The 15,365-nt window shown below is 37.1% G+C and overlaps 1 protein-coding gene across 2 annotated transcripts in view; it reads right to left on the reverse strand.

The window, feature by feature from the left end:
• Positions 1–15,365, reverse strand: part of Prkn (parkin RBR E3 ubiquitin protein ligase) — a 1,513,344-nt gene that overhangs the window by 169,130 nt on the left and 1,328,849 nt on the right. Inside the window, exons 10-11 of one of the 2 annotated variants that reach the window (XM_087188173.1) lie at positions 9,244–9,294; positions 7,784–8,049 (exon numbers count right to left, since the gene is read on the reverse strand). The exons of the other annotated variant lie outside the window; for it this stretch is intronic. Of the exons in view, the coding sequence (XP_087044299.1) occupies positions 7,912–8,049; positions 9,244–9,294 (189 nt within the window). The 3' untranslated portion in view covers positions 7,784–7,911. Of the gene's footprint in view, positions 1–7,783; positions 8,050–9,243; positions 9,295–15,365 lie in introns of those variants that run through there. 2 annotated transcript variants of the gene reach the window in all.

Genomic DNA, 15,365 nt, shown 5'->3' on the forward strand with positions numbered 1-15,365 from the left:
TTACACTTTAACTCTGGGCAGAGAGTTTTCTGCCTGAAACATTTTTATCCCCAGTACAAGGCAAAATTTCTCCATCCTACAAGGCCCCAATGAAGCTCCCACGATTGACAGTTCCAACTTTTTCTCACTGTATAATACCTTATACAATAACATGTGTGTCAGCTACACTGGTGAATACTGAGAAAAAAAAAATGAGTAGAATGCAGCCCCTGTTCAACCTGCCAGCGAGCTCACAGATGAAGGGAGGGAAAATTGTTTGCAATGTGACAAGTGCTAACCTGAAGTACGGTATGTTTAAGATGATAGGGAAACTGGGTAGGAAGACCCTGACTGACTACTATAGTTTTCTGTGGGACATCATTCAGCATAATCATATGATGCTACATGGACATGTCATTTCATGTATGTGTCTTGTCTTCCCCCTCGATCATATATTTCTTGTGCACTTGATGTGGCCACAGTGTAAAGTGCCACATACATAGGAGACAGGCAGTTAACACATGTAGTATGCATAAATTACTTGCTGTTATATGTATTACTGATTTATTTTAAATATAAGGGAGAATACACTGATATCATTTCCCCTGGTGAATGCTTCTTAATAGAATAGCTTAGTTGCTGAAAACAGCATGATTTCTACTGATTGTGGGAGAGAATAAAAGCTAAACTCCTAGGACTTTTGTTAGAAATGCAAATCAGAAGCTGGTATTACTCTGAGTGCTATGTGAAATATCATATTCAATTTGTAAGCTAGGGAAGCTTTAATCTGTAGGATGTGTGGTTCTACATGGTTAAGCAGTGCATCTGTACTCGAAACAAGAACAAAATGATCAGCAGGTGAAAAAGTCAGTCGAACTAAAGAATTTTCTAGAATTGTGCCTGTGCTCTCAGTTTAATAGCAATACTGAATGCTAGCTTTATTTATCTGCACAAATTCAGAAGGTTATTGAAGCAACATCTCTTAACGTGAGGGGCAAATGCAATTTTATGGGTAAGGTTGCATATTGGAAGTCTAATTTTTCATGCCTGGGAATATAGAAAGTGAAAACCATGTATTGTTTTAAGAAAAATCACTGAGCAAATATTCAGTTCTGCTAGAAATAAAAACAACGGGTAACACCCTGCACAGATTTTTTTTTCTCTGCATGATAATACAAAACTCTGAGACTGCAAAGAAGTGAATGTTATTTGAGTGAGGATAAAAGGAGAAAGAGTAGGTATGGCAGAAACTGACATCTGTTCCCCAACATCCAAGTGCCCTTTCCTTCACTTCTCAGCCAGGCACACGCGATCCAGAATTCAGATGTTTCCCACTGTCTTTGGGGCTGGCTCCAGGGCCATGGAACTAATTTTTCTTGAATGGGATCTGAGTACAGTGTTGGTTGCCACTGTGAATCTGACCTTAAAATGAAGAGGAATCACCTCCTCTTTTTCCTCTTTGCTCTTGGTTGAAATGCTGGGCTACCTTGTACAGTATCACATGGATGAGATTAACTAGATTGTGGCACAGGGACACCATCCCAGCTTAAGAGTGTTAGGAGAGAAAGAAATAAACTTCTACCTACTTATGGCACTCCTGTTTTATTATTTTGTGTCTCAGTCACATACCATGAAACTACTGTCTGAATAATACACTAGAACATACTACAATTCAATCAGCTAGGTGGAACAAAAAGAATTTTTTTTATAGTTGGTTCCAGCAACAGTGGACATAAAAATATTATAGGATATAATCTGAAGGTGAAGTCCTTCTGAAGTACCTCTTGCTGGGTATGTTGGCACCAGCACTCTGGGAGGCTGGTGCAGGAGGATCACAAGTTCAAGCCCAGTCTGGCCAAGTTAATGACCCAGTGAGAAACTGTTCTCAAAATAAAAAATAAAAAAGAGGTTGGGGATGTAGCTTAATGCAATGCCCAGGGTTTAATCACCAGTACTACAAAGAAAAGAGGACCTCTTTTTTTGTGGTTATCTGACCAAGGTCCTTAGTGAATGAATTCCTTTGGTCAATATTAAAGGAAAGCAAGATATTTTGGGCTAGAGAAAAAGAAAGCCTCAGTTCAGTGGGCTTACACGAAAAGGAAATAGACTATGCCTCCTAATAAGCAGTCCAACATTTTAATGGTTTTAAAGTTGATTAACTCGGTCATTTAATCAAAAATAGAAGGATTAAGATCTTTCCAAATGAACCACAAGTAAGTGTCCCAGGATTAGCATGGCTGGCTTAGACTACTCACAACTTGCTCCTGATGTATGACTGGTATTGTTACCAATGGTCTGAGAATTCTTTTGCTCAATTTGGATGGAAATTGTAAATAAAATATAGGGTGCATGCATACATATGTGTGTGTGTGTGTGTGTGTGTGTGTGTGTGTGAGTTAACAGCTCTGAGCTTTGAATGCCAGCAGCTAACAGCTTCTCCTTTTAAGGACCTTCCTCCCAGCCTTCCTTGCAGCCAGAGCCAGCAGCTACTGGTAACCATCAGAACTCTTGCGGTGACTGGAGATGGTGGCTCCTAACAATTCTCTGTTGCTGTTGGTTATTCACTGGCTGTCTGCCACTCTCAGTGTTACCAACCCCAGCTTCTGGATACTTTCTTAACATTACTAGCTCAGTCTGCCCTACTTGAGATAGAAATCATGAGTAGGCAAAGGAGGTTTTATTTTATCTTATGCTGCAGCATAAGGAGGAACAGAGCATGAGTTGACCTATTAAGATTATGGAGGAAAAAAAAGATTATGGGAACATCATTCATAAAGAAGACAAGGTGTGCTCACTCAGGCACAGTGTCCTGGCAGCTAACTGGTGCAGGCTTTTTTACAGGTAGGGCAGGGGCTCCTTGTAGACTGGACTAAGGATAGCTGTAGAGGGACAGAGTTATCCAAAGAGGCTATAGGGTAGAATCATCTGGGATGAAACCATGACCAAATCTTGCCATAGGCAAAGCAAACATCTCCAGGAAAAACTGTGGGTTATCTGATGTAGTTGTGGTTGGCTGTTAGGTGTTTGGAGTAGCTGTGGAAGAAGAACTAAAAAGTATGTCTTGGAGAGGCTTGGGTCCTTCTCTTCAGTCTCAAGGTCACCTCCTCCAAAGGCAGATATTTAGAAACAAATGAATGTTCTGTTAACAAGCAAAAGGGGTATATAGACATCAGAAGGGGAGCCAGGAGTTGCCTATAAAATATCTGTGGACAGAGACTCTTACAGTGACCTGAGAGAAACCTGCCTCAGCCTCAGGCTCTATCTGCAAGCAGTCCTGTTTGTACAGAAAAGGTAACTAGCCTTAAGAAATTTCCTTCTGGTTATTTTCTTAACATTCTTGGATAATTTGTGTCCTTGTCAGTGTCTGATTATATATCAATGATGTTTAAAATGATGCTCAGAATACTCAATGCATGCCCAATTTGTGTTTTATCTAAATCATGCTCATTGTGGAACATTAGTGCTTTGCTGAGATCTTATAAAAACAATCTTTGATTTCTTTAGAACTGCAAACTAAAAATATACACAGCGACAAAGCCTGTAAACACCAATTTTGAGACCTTTTAAAAACCTCTATTAACATTCACAATGTGAAGCAGTTTCCATCCAGCCCACTACAGGAAGTAGATTCCTGAGTCAATAGATTCAGTATAACAAAGATCTTATCTCTTTAATCCCATCTTTTTACTTCAACTTTTCTTATTGATTAAGCAGCTTCTACAATTTACAGTGATACAATACTGCTTATACAAAGGCCCAGCCATGTCTCCACATAAAAGAGTCTTTCAGAAGCTTGCTTTGATTTAGATTTCTTTCTATCCAAATAGCAACCATCTTCTGAGTCTAGCCTTTGCTATCTTCTCCCTGTTCACATGTAAAACCACTTACACAAGTGGTCTAAAGAAGGCTGAATAAACAACTGGGGATTTCACTTCTAGAAGGTATCCACTCCAAGAAATTTACTTTCTTTTTTTTTTTTGTATTAAATTCTTTTATTGGTACATTGTAGGTATACAACACAATTACATTTCTCATTGGGAATTGTACCTTTATATAATGCATCTTGGTTCTTATTTTTTCCCCATTCCTAGCCCTCCCTTCATGCCCTCCACCCTTCCCTATTTACAAAGACTTTATTTCCATTTAGAAATTTACTTTCTTTAAAGATTCTCTAAGTAGTATTTCATCTTATTTCTGCACAAGACTAACTTATAAGTTGATTGGACTCAGTTACTCTTCTTTTATTAATACCTTCAAATAGGCTTGCTTATATGAAGAACAACACTTCATGTTCTAAGAGAGAAATATGGAATTCAAAAACTCATATCTGGTAGTTTGTATAAGAATTCTTTAGGGATAGTGATGCTTGGTCAGTGAAGTGAGTCCTTCTGTGTAGGTAGCTGTAGGAGTAGTTAATGCAAGTCTTGTGGTTACAAACCTGTCAGTTTAACGTGTACTATAATACCTTGAAAAGAACCAGAAAAAAAAATCACTTGACCTTGAATCTCAGACAGTCTGTGAGCACAATAACTAACATGGCTTTGTGAAGAAGGCTGTACATCAGGAACAATACTATTTTTTCCAAAAGAGAGTGGCGGGCAGCATGGACTGGGGGAAGAAACACACAGTCTGTGCCTGCTTCGACAGCAGAGAGAAAGAAAATTGCTTTCTTTCTGGGAGTGCAGTAGCAAGCCCACTTGATGTGACTTCCCAGAGTGCACTGGTGAGGGTTGCTTCTCCCTGAAAAGCTAATTTGTTTTCACACTTACTCTGACTCTAGTCCAAGAGTAGGCATCTAGGTCAGGGCTTATGCATTTGGCCTGTGCCTTACTCACAGGCTTGTAGTTTTATTTGAGTTTTTCTTCTCTCTCTCTCTCTCTAAAAAAAAAATCATTAAGTAAAATGAATATAAACAAATTTGCTTCTTAGTGTCTATCACAACATACACTTTTGAATGAACAGGTGAGACAGAGGCCTATTCAGTAGGCTCAGATCTTTCTGCCAAGTGTACCTCTTGAGGCCTCCAAATCGTAGGGGAGTTCAGGGTTCAGAGGAGGCTGGGCAAGTCAGAGGTGCCTGGGTGACCCTTCAAGTTTCCATTCTTAGACCTCATCTATTCCCCTGCTGAAGAGCAAAAGACAGTCTTCAAAGAAGCAAATGGCAGAACTCCTGGCCCCAGTGAAATGCAAAATAGAGAGGAAGTTAGCTAGCTGACTGCAATCCCTGGGATCCTGGAACAGGATTTTTTAGATCTGTCACAGATCCCTGGAGACCAAAGCCAAGAGTTGCTACTTGTCTTTACTCAAGAAAAGCTCTGTTCCCTCCCAGGAGTTTGCTGATAACCTTTTCCAGTGGAATGTCTGACAAGCATGAGAAAGGCATGCAACTTTAGTACTGAATGCTCACTCTATTTGGTCCTCTCAGATTGTCTAAATTTCACTGAAATGGGTGTAACAGCAGTTACTCAGTGCTGACTTTGGTGTTCTTGTTTTGTGCATTGCTATTTTTTGTTTGTTTGTTTCACTAGATTTCTGTGCTATGTTCTGGGCAATAGACTACATTCTTACACTTAAAGAGAGCCAGACAATAATAATTATAAAAAAAAACCCCAAGAAAAATACACTGCAAGAATAGATTCCTAGATCATATGTGTGCAAAATAGTATTGGGAGATGTTTTCCTGTAATTTAGGAATACATAAAACTATTTAAAAAGCTGAGATTCATCTATTCGCATTTGGCTGCTCAATGCTTTCGGTGACATGTTTCATAGAACTTATTTTGAGAATGTAAATTAAATTTCCCAGCAGTCTTCACTCCCATTTTTTCTTAAATATGACATTCAATTAAATAGGAATGACAGGAGAGTTTGCTCTATGCAAATTACAAGCTTGAAAGAATGCCAAGCTGGGCCACCTGCATGCCTCACTCCTTCTGGGAACACTAGCCAGGTTTTATGGATTTGGTTTTCATGCCCTGGGTTTCTTCCAGTGAGAAGCATATTTTGTTCTCCCTGGTCTAACGCCAAAGAAGCACTGTCTGAGATGGCATGAAGTTCTAATTTAATTACTAGTCAGATTGTACTTATCTACCTACTTATTTATGATTTTCCAGCCCTTTAAAAAAATTTTAATTGACACATCATAATTGTATGTATTTATGATAGTTTGATAGATACATATATAATGATCAAATCAAAGTAATTAACATTTCCATTTCTTTAAACATTTATAATTTCTTTATGTTTGGAGCCTTCTTTCTTCCAGTTCTTTATAAAGTATATAACAAATTGTTATGAAGTATAGTTGTCCTAGTATGCTGTAGAACACTAGAACATTACTTTTATTTTTTAACATACGTTTTATATGTGTGTGTATCTGTATGTGAGAAGTTTAAGGAAAAAAGTAGCTTATAATCTCATAGTTCTTTATGTTATGAAAAAGTAAAAGTAATCTAAATGTTTAGAAACTTCAAACATTAGAGAAGGTCATAAAGTGAAAGTGAAAGCTTCCTCCCTCATCTTCATTTCTCTACCTAAAAGGCAACTGCTATTAATAGTTTCTTTTCAGAATATGTTTTATACTTTTCTGAGCATTGATACTATTTTTCTTGATCTTTTCACTTAGTTTTATATATGACAATTATTCCACATCAGGATACTTCATTGTACCCTGATTGACTTCATTGTATATATATGTCAAAAATACTTAACTATTAAAAGATTAATGAAAATTTGAATGCTGTTGAATTTTTATCTATTATAAAAGAGTGCTATAAAGAATATCCTTTACAAATATCTTGACAAACTTCAAAGCTTTTTGGTTCTGTCCATAGGTGTTTTGCTGGCAGGATTGCATTACTGTTACACACACAGGACCAGGGGTTAGGTTATTGTTACCCATGTTAGGAACTTTGGTCTGGAGAGATAATCCTGTGATGATGAGCCTGAGACACATAGGTAATAGCATAAAGTTGTGTTATTTAATTTAAATGAAATTTTAGCACTGGAATTAAAAAACCCAGATCTGGACATTAAATAGTTTTCAATTCTTTGGTGATAAAAGGGACAACTAGCTGTTGCTGTATTTGCAATCAGCTTGGACATGAAGGTGAATAGAGGTGATGCTACATTGATTCATCAAGTCAATGAATCCTAGACCAGCTGGGTGATCTGTCAGCCCAGCTAAGTGATGGGCTTTTCGGACTGTGGAGAAATCTCATGTTAAATGAAGTTTATTATTTGCAAGAAGGTATTTTTAATGAATTGAAAATATGCTTGTAACTTAAAGTGACGTTAATACTTTTTATCATTTATGGATGACAAAAAGTCAGAGCCACTGGCTGACTTTTGATCCAAGGAGAGGGAGGGCTACCCCAGCTGAATAAATTTAAAAAGGAAATGGGAAAAATATCGTGATATGATATAATATATATACACATAATGGGACATTGGTTACACAAAGGAAGGGAAACCTGGCACATGTTGCATGGATGAACCTTGAAGATGGTGCTAAGTGAAATAAGCCAAACAGAATAGACAAATTCTGTATCATATGACTGCACTCAGAACAGGCCAATTTGTAGAGACATAAAATGTATTAAAGATTATCAGGGATGGGGGGGGATGATGAATTAGTTGTTGCTCAGTGAGCACTGAGTTTCTGTTTAGGGTAGTGAAAAAATTTTGAAATATGTAATGCTGATGATGTACAACATTATGAATGTACTTAATGCCACTGAAATATACAATTAAATGGTTAAAATGGCAAAATTTGATATATATATTTATAAAAATAAAGAAGAGGAAATGGGAGAACAAATAAAACTGCTTTGATGATCATATCCCATAGTGCTGAGTGTACATAATACTATGGAAATCAAGGTGAATGTGCTAAGATGAATATGCATAATGAATGTGCTCAGGATGAATAGTATCAGACCCAGGAGGCCACTTTCTGAAAGTGTGTGAAGGGAAAACCAGAAAACCAATGCATAGCAAGGAACAGTGGAGGCCATGGTCCAGGCAGCATACAAAGGAGTCTTGCCCCCTCAGAGCCAGTGTCAGGAGAGATCTTAAAGAGAAGAGGAGATGGAGGAAAGTCAGAGAGAGAACATCACATATCTCTGTGGGGCTTCTACTACCAGATGATAGAAAACATGAGAACTATTGGGGGATAAAAAGATCATTAGTATAATGAGATGGAGTGTATCCGCTGCAGTCCCCAAGGGCAACCAAGGACTTCTGGAGTGGAAAGGAAGAGAGGCTCAGTTTCAGAAGGGTGGGAACTCAGCCCTACCACTTTGGAGTAGACTCTGGGTTGGTTCTAGCTATGCTAGACTCAATTTCTTCAAATGTGGAAAATAAAAGCAAACATCTAAATGGCAGGATTTCTTTGTTATTATCATAATGCCCTTTGCAGTTAATGTTTCATGAGATTGACACTCATAATGAGAAAATGTTCTATTGACCATAAGTTATTCTATGAAATTCAAAAATCTCTTATAATAATCTAAAAGGAACCCTTTGAAAATGAGTTATTAACTACACACATTCATAAAACCTCATCCGATCTTCTCTAATTGATCTTAAACCCATGAAATATGTCAATAGCAGATTTAGAAAAGATTTCACTATAAAAACTTAGTCTCCAAAATACTTTTTTTGCTGTTTCTTTTTTACGTTATTAGTACATGTGTGTAGTACATATTGTTTACATTCCTTGTGGGAAGTTGGTACGTATACATAACACATACTAATTTCTTTTTTCATCCATTACCCTTTCCCTCCTTTTCACCTCCCTCCATCTCTTGGTTGTTTCCCTTTTTTTTGCACTTACTTTCAGTACATAATGTTTATGTACCTTGTGTGGAGTCAGGGCATGTGCATTTTGAGAAAAACATATCATGCAATTAAACAATCACGTATTGGTTCTCTCCAAAGAGGAAACCATCACGGACGGGCCTACTGATGTTAAGATTTCATCTAATGTTAAGATTTATCTATCTAATGTTCAGATTTCATCAGCTCATTGTGAATATTGGTATACTAGTTAGCACTATGGATTAAAAAGAGAATAAAGTGAAGGATTTGAATCACAAGTGGTTTCATGAAATGCTTGTCTCACAAAGTGTACACACAAGGCAGTTCTAGTTCTATAGAGTAGAGTAAATGCTACTTGTGGTATTCCATTAGCTATAGCAACATGCATATTTGCATATCAAAAGCTTTAATTTCTATAGAAAATAAACATTTGAATCCAGCTTACTTTATACCTCCCAGGTGTGTGATCATGGATCTCTGCCCATATTTCTGTCTCCTGACAATAAAGAATATCAAAATGGAGCAGCATTGGTTTTGGAGCATTTAAAATGAAGTTGGAAGGACATTCCTGGATCAGATTTCAGGGGCATCCATATTCAAGCTGAACTGTTGAACAGGCTCAAGTCGCAGTTTTCTGAGACATTAATGGCTGAAGATTTGTGCAACACTTCTCTTCCCCTTAAATTGCCCAGAGACTGACACTGTACTCAAACCCACTCTTAAGATATTTCAACTCTTGCCTTCATTGAGCATAATCCCTAATAGACAAATAATGTAGCCATCAGCCTTATAATTTAAACTTTATACATAGTCACCATTTTTTTTTTCATGAAACTTCTGAGCACAACTCAAGACTGCTTGGACTATCTTTCACAGGTTGTAATCCTAACAAGCTCCAAAGAAATGTAATTCCCCCGCCCCAGGATTGAGGATCGAACTCAGATCTTTGTGCTTGTGAGGCAGGCATGGCACCACTGAGCTAAATCTCCGGCCCAATAAATGTAATTTTTTTCTTTGTTCTGCACCAGGCTAAACTTACTCTTGGTTGATCCTCCCACTTCAACCCTGTTTCTCATAACATCTCATGGACTCTATATTGCATGATTCTCAATTTGCAAAATGTTCTGCATTCAAGAGTTCAAGAAGTTGCTTTTAATTCTGGGAAGATTTTTCTTCTTAGTTGCAACTGAAGAGGTCAAAGTGGACAGGATGTTCTGAGTTTGCCAATGCTCCTCTTTGGGTGGATGTCCCAGTCTTTCTCCATACCAATACTGTTCTATAGAACTTTCTGCAGTGAAGAAATGGCTGTATCTGCACTATGCAATCCAGTGGCCACTTGCCACATGCAGCCATTGAGCACTTAGGCTATGGCTGCTAAGATAGAGGAAGTGAATTTTTAATTTTATTTAATTTAATGAAAATAGCGACAGGTGGCTAGAAGCTGCCACACTGGATAGTGCAGCCATGGCAGAGATCAGATAAGGATTTTAAAAACTCATAGAAAGTACTGTATCATCATATAAGTATATATTCTAGATTTGTGAGTTCTTTAGTAGCAATACAGCTACTAAAGCTAAAAAAGCCAACTGAATTGCTACAAAACTGATTTCCTAACACATTATTCAGAGTTCAGTCTTATTATTATTATTTTTGTTTGTGTGTGTTTCTGAGACAGTGTCTCGCTATGTAGCCCAGGTTGGCCTCAAACTTCCGGCGATGCTCCTGCCTCAGTCTCCTGAGTGGTGGTGTTACAGGCATGTGCTACCATGTCAAACAAGTCTTATTATTATGAAAAAATAAAATTATTTCATGCTTCCCTTTATTTCAATAAAAATTGGCTAGAGACAAGTAGAATGGCCAGTAATCTGTGCTAGAAAGTATATATACTTCAAATCAGAGAACACTTCCTTTCTAGGAACATTTGCCAATTGATAGATATTTTCCTGAGGAATGGTATGCAGAACTTACTTGTACATTAGAGAACAGTTTCTTTAATTAAAATAAATGCTCTCCCAAGCTTTCTATCTTTGCACTTCAAGCTGTCTCACAGGCAGAAAGTCTAGCAAGGCTTGTTGCCAATCTGCAAATGAGCCAATCTTGAAGTTTAAATTAGATTTTTGGACACTTGTCAAACAGACATAGAATGCATATTTTTGACATTTCATAACATTAAGCTTCTTTTTAAAATGCTTTTTGATAAAGATTTTTATATTTAAAAAGTAATGTGAAGATATGATTTGATTCTGGACACAATGGCAGGTCCAGGTGGTTGTGGCAAGCAAGGTACAGGAATGGTCTGGAGCTTCATATTCATGAACCACATTCAGTCATCATGAATGTCCTTCTCAGAGTCCCCTTGAAGACATCTTGCATCGACCACATACACTGGGATTCTACATTTTAATCTCTAATCTTTAAAAAAAGAACTCAATATAATCTGTAAAATATTTCAGCATAATTTAATTAATTTACATATTTAATAAAAATAAAATCTCCTTAAGCAATAAAAACTTTCTTTTTTCCTTTTATTACTAAATATTAACCACCTGCTTGGTTTCTATTTTTGAGCTCCACATGTTCCTGGAAAAGGGGTTCCATGCCCAATGTGTTCACTTAAGTTTTTAACTTAATACTATAATTAGTTAAATCTTTGAGTAGAAGGCAAAGTACCATCATTTGTCATCACTGATTCCTTTCCTATATAAGACTGAAAACAAGGCTGGGACTTTTGTTTCACTAAAAATTTCAACTATACAGTGTATTAATGCTATTATTGTAAGTAGTTCAAAATTGCCATGTTGAATAAAAGCATACACAAATGTCAGCACAATGTTGGTCATAGTCCATAACTACATCTAAACCCAGGTTTAATGATGCCTTTATAACTTTAGCTTATACAATTTTTGAGACTCTCTTTAAGGAAATAACATACGACCCAGTTGGTTAAGAGGACTCAGAAGGGGCCGGTGTAGGCGAGGACCCCCAGTGATATTATTTCCCTAATAAATCTGTCTCTGAGCAACACAATATGCGGTTTGTTGAAGGAAGGAGTGGCTGTTAGAAGACTTAGGAAATTCTATCTCATTTCCTTAATTTAATAGGATTTTTAAAGGTCTCTTGTTTTCATTTGATTTTTTTCAATTAGAAAACTCTTCCTCCAGCTTCAAGCATTATTTTAAAAAATTATCTCCCAGACATGTAATATTCCAAGATAACATCAAATAAGATAAAGATGTTTTATTTATAGAGAAAGTTTGATTGCCATAGCTTTTTGCATTTGCAGGTCAGTGAGTGTAATATATTCCATATTTTGTTGCTGTTTTCCAGTACTAAACATCTCCACATTTTGCACGTGAGTCATAAAAGTTAGTAAGATAGTTTGGATGAAGAGCAATAAGGCCAGAAGAAAGAATAATGCATAACATGAATTCCTCAGGAAATCAATTAATGTTTTTATGAGAAATAGTAAGAAATATGATCAAGGGTTAACAGAGAGTAAGGTCAGACTATTTGATCCCCAAATATATTCCTTGTTGAGTTCTATCAATGTATAAATATTCTGTGCTGAGTCAAAACTAAAATCTTGACACCCTCAAGAGTAAAACATTTTATGTGTTAGAAGGTGCAGAACTCTTTAGTTGGGTGTGACTTTGATAGGATATATACACTGTAATTTCTGCAGAACTTTCAGGTTCCTAATTGACATTTTGTAGGTCACTGGACAGAGCAGTTATGTTGGTGTCCTGAATTATGTACTTTGTGCTATTAAAACACTGTATATATGAAAATGCATTTTTTTTTTTTTTTGGTACCTGGGATTGAACTCTGGTCCTTGCACTTGAGGGGCAGGCGGTGGAACCACTGAGCTAAATCCCCGGCCCGATGCACAAATATTTTTAAAGAAATTTTTGTTGAGGTAAGGAAAGCGATTCTGATACTGGGGTAACTGAGGACTAATATTGGAAAATAAATGTGACAGCTTATTCACATTACTTCTACTTTGTTAAGAACCATCAGGCTGGGGATTTAGCTCAGTGGTTTCGCCACCTGCTGCACAAGCTCAAGGACCCGAGTTTGATCCCTGGTACCAAAAAAAAAAAAGAACCATCACATTTTTCAGATTCACTCACTCATTCCTTCATTCATTCAACGAATACTGAACCCCAAATGGATGAATTTACTAATAAGAATATAGACTCAGGACAGGAATATAAAGCCATGAAACTAGTATAAGACTTCACTTTGAATCCTAGGAGGTGGCATTTTCTCTCAAATCATTCCTAATAATGGTAATAAGTATGCTGTAACCATTGCACATCTGTCAGGCTTTGTCTAGATGGACTGACATAACCATTTTTAGGGAAACCCTTGTCATTGTGTATTAGCTAATATACATTGCTCATCAGCAACAGATTAGCCTAGTAATTCAATGCAGCAAAGTGTAGAGAATCAATTTCATTTTGCAATTGAAATATTATATGTTTGAGCAAAAGTGTCCTAGATTTTAACATCTATTTTGAAGAAGTGTGAGTTAATCAAAATATTGGCATCTGTTTCTTGAGGTGGAAACTGTGTACAGCAGCTGTCATGGATATACAGAGGGCCATCCACATATCCAGTGGCAGGCAAATGACGAAAAAGATGAGAGCTATTCCAAGCCCAGAGCACAACGCAGGGGTGTGTTTCAGCTCCAAAATCGTGGCTATGGACATAGCACAGTGTATCCTGAGGCTTCCTTTTCAAATTCTGTGAATATCAGGCGATCTGGTTTTCAAACTTTTAGACATGAGAACCTTTTTGTGACATGAAATATTTCTTGACTAACCATACAATAAGAGTTACACTTTTATATCTGTTGATAGGATTTGAACTAAAGGCATCCAAACTAACCTCATTTAGTCAGTATGGAATCTTTTTAGTACAGTGTACCTCACTTCATGAATTTAATTCTTTCCATGATTCTGGTCACAAACTGATTTGGATGAGAACCAAATGAAATTTCCCCATAAGATCAACATTGACCCTAACCATTGAATTTGATTCAGTTCTTGTCCAATTCAGTTTGTAACTATAATTGTGGAAATAATTAAGCTTGTGAACAGAGGTACCAGTGTATTTAAATTAGGTTAACACCCTTTTGTGAAAGTTGGAGATCTGAAAAAATAGGGGGAAGGGCAACAATGAGGTCAGGTGGTCTCTACTGAGACATAAAAGCTATGGGAATTGATGTTGAAAAAGAGTGGGAGACCAGGGCAGTAAAGGCAGAAGGAAAAGGAAAGCATAACAACAAGTACATCCATTAGTTAATCATTTCTCCTTGTTCTTTTCCCAACTTCTTTAAATTTTAAACTGTGGTGGCTTAAAAGACATACATGACTTCTGTGATCCCTTTTAAGGTGGAGCCTATCTTCCTTTTGAGAGCAGGCTAGATCTAGTACCTGGTTTCCTAAGTAGAATAAAGTGGAAGTAATAGAGTATAGCTTTGGGGATTAGGTCCTAAAGACACCGTGGCTCCCTCTTTGTTCTCCTTTTTGGATAATTCACTCCAGGGAAAGTTAGCTGATGTCATGGGGACAACAGTCTAAAAGAGGGCCACATGGTAATGAACAGTGGTCTCCTGACAGCAGCCAAGGAGGAACTGAGGTCTTTTTTGCCAGTAGTAGTGGACTGAATCATGCTAGAAGTGGGACTTGCAGCAGCAGTCAAGCCTTCAGGCAGCTATATCTAACCTCCTGGGAGACCTAGAACCAGGACCACCTGGCTAAGACACTCATGGATAATTCCTGACCTGCAGAAATTCTACAAAATAACAAATGCTTATTATATTAAACTGTTAAAATTTGGGGCTATTTGTTATGCAGTAGTAAATAACTAATACACAAACTAACAAACATACCTCCCTAAACAACAAAACAGAATAAGTCAAAATTAAAACAAAGACCTACTACCTAGAATTTCCGAAGAATAAAGGAACATCCTGAACATAGGCATAAGACATTAGGTAAAAATTTCCCCTAAACTCTTTTACTCCAAAGGTACTGAAACAATTAAATTTATTAGTAATACAATTTTCCATAATTTGGAACTTAAATATGTATGCCACTACAACATTGCACCGTGTTAAAAAAGAAAGACAAAGGTCTTCAAGATATAAAATTACATAAAACCTCCAAACTTCTCAAAGCACAGTGACCAACAGAATGCAAAAGATGGGCCAAAGAAACTGGCCACCTTTTGCCGACAGTTAAAAATCTTAAAATGCAGCTTTACAGAATGGAACAACAGTAGGCAATGAGCAGGCAGAAGAAGAGCAGGCAATTTAATCATTAGTTTAAAAAAATTGTAACTCATTTTAAAAGGAAACATTTGCCAGCATTTTGATCTAGAATTCGGCAGCCATCTTAGGCCATTTGCAATCAGAACTGATGATGACTAAGGCTAGAAAGTGTGCTTTGATTTCTGTAATTCCCAAGAATGTCAAACGTTACTTGAGTTTGCATTCTAACACAATTATGATTATTAATCTAGAGGCATTTCTTCTCCTTCAGGTATAAGGCATCTCATTAT

Source organism: Heterocephalus glaber, unplaced genomic scaffold (genome assembly GCF_053883595.1).
Source record: "Heterocephalus glaber isolate CG9 unplaced genomic scaffold, H.glaber_assembly_v1.0 deba00001523, whole genome shotgun sequence".
Taxonomy (NCBI): Eukaryota; Metazoa; Chordata; class Mammalia; order Rodentia; family Bathyergidae; genus Heterocephalus; species Heterocephalus glaber.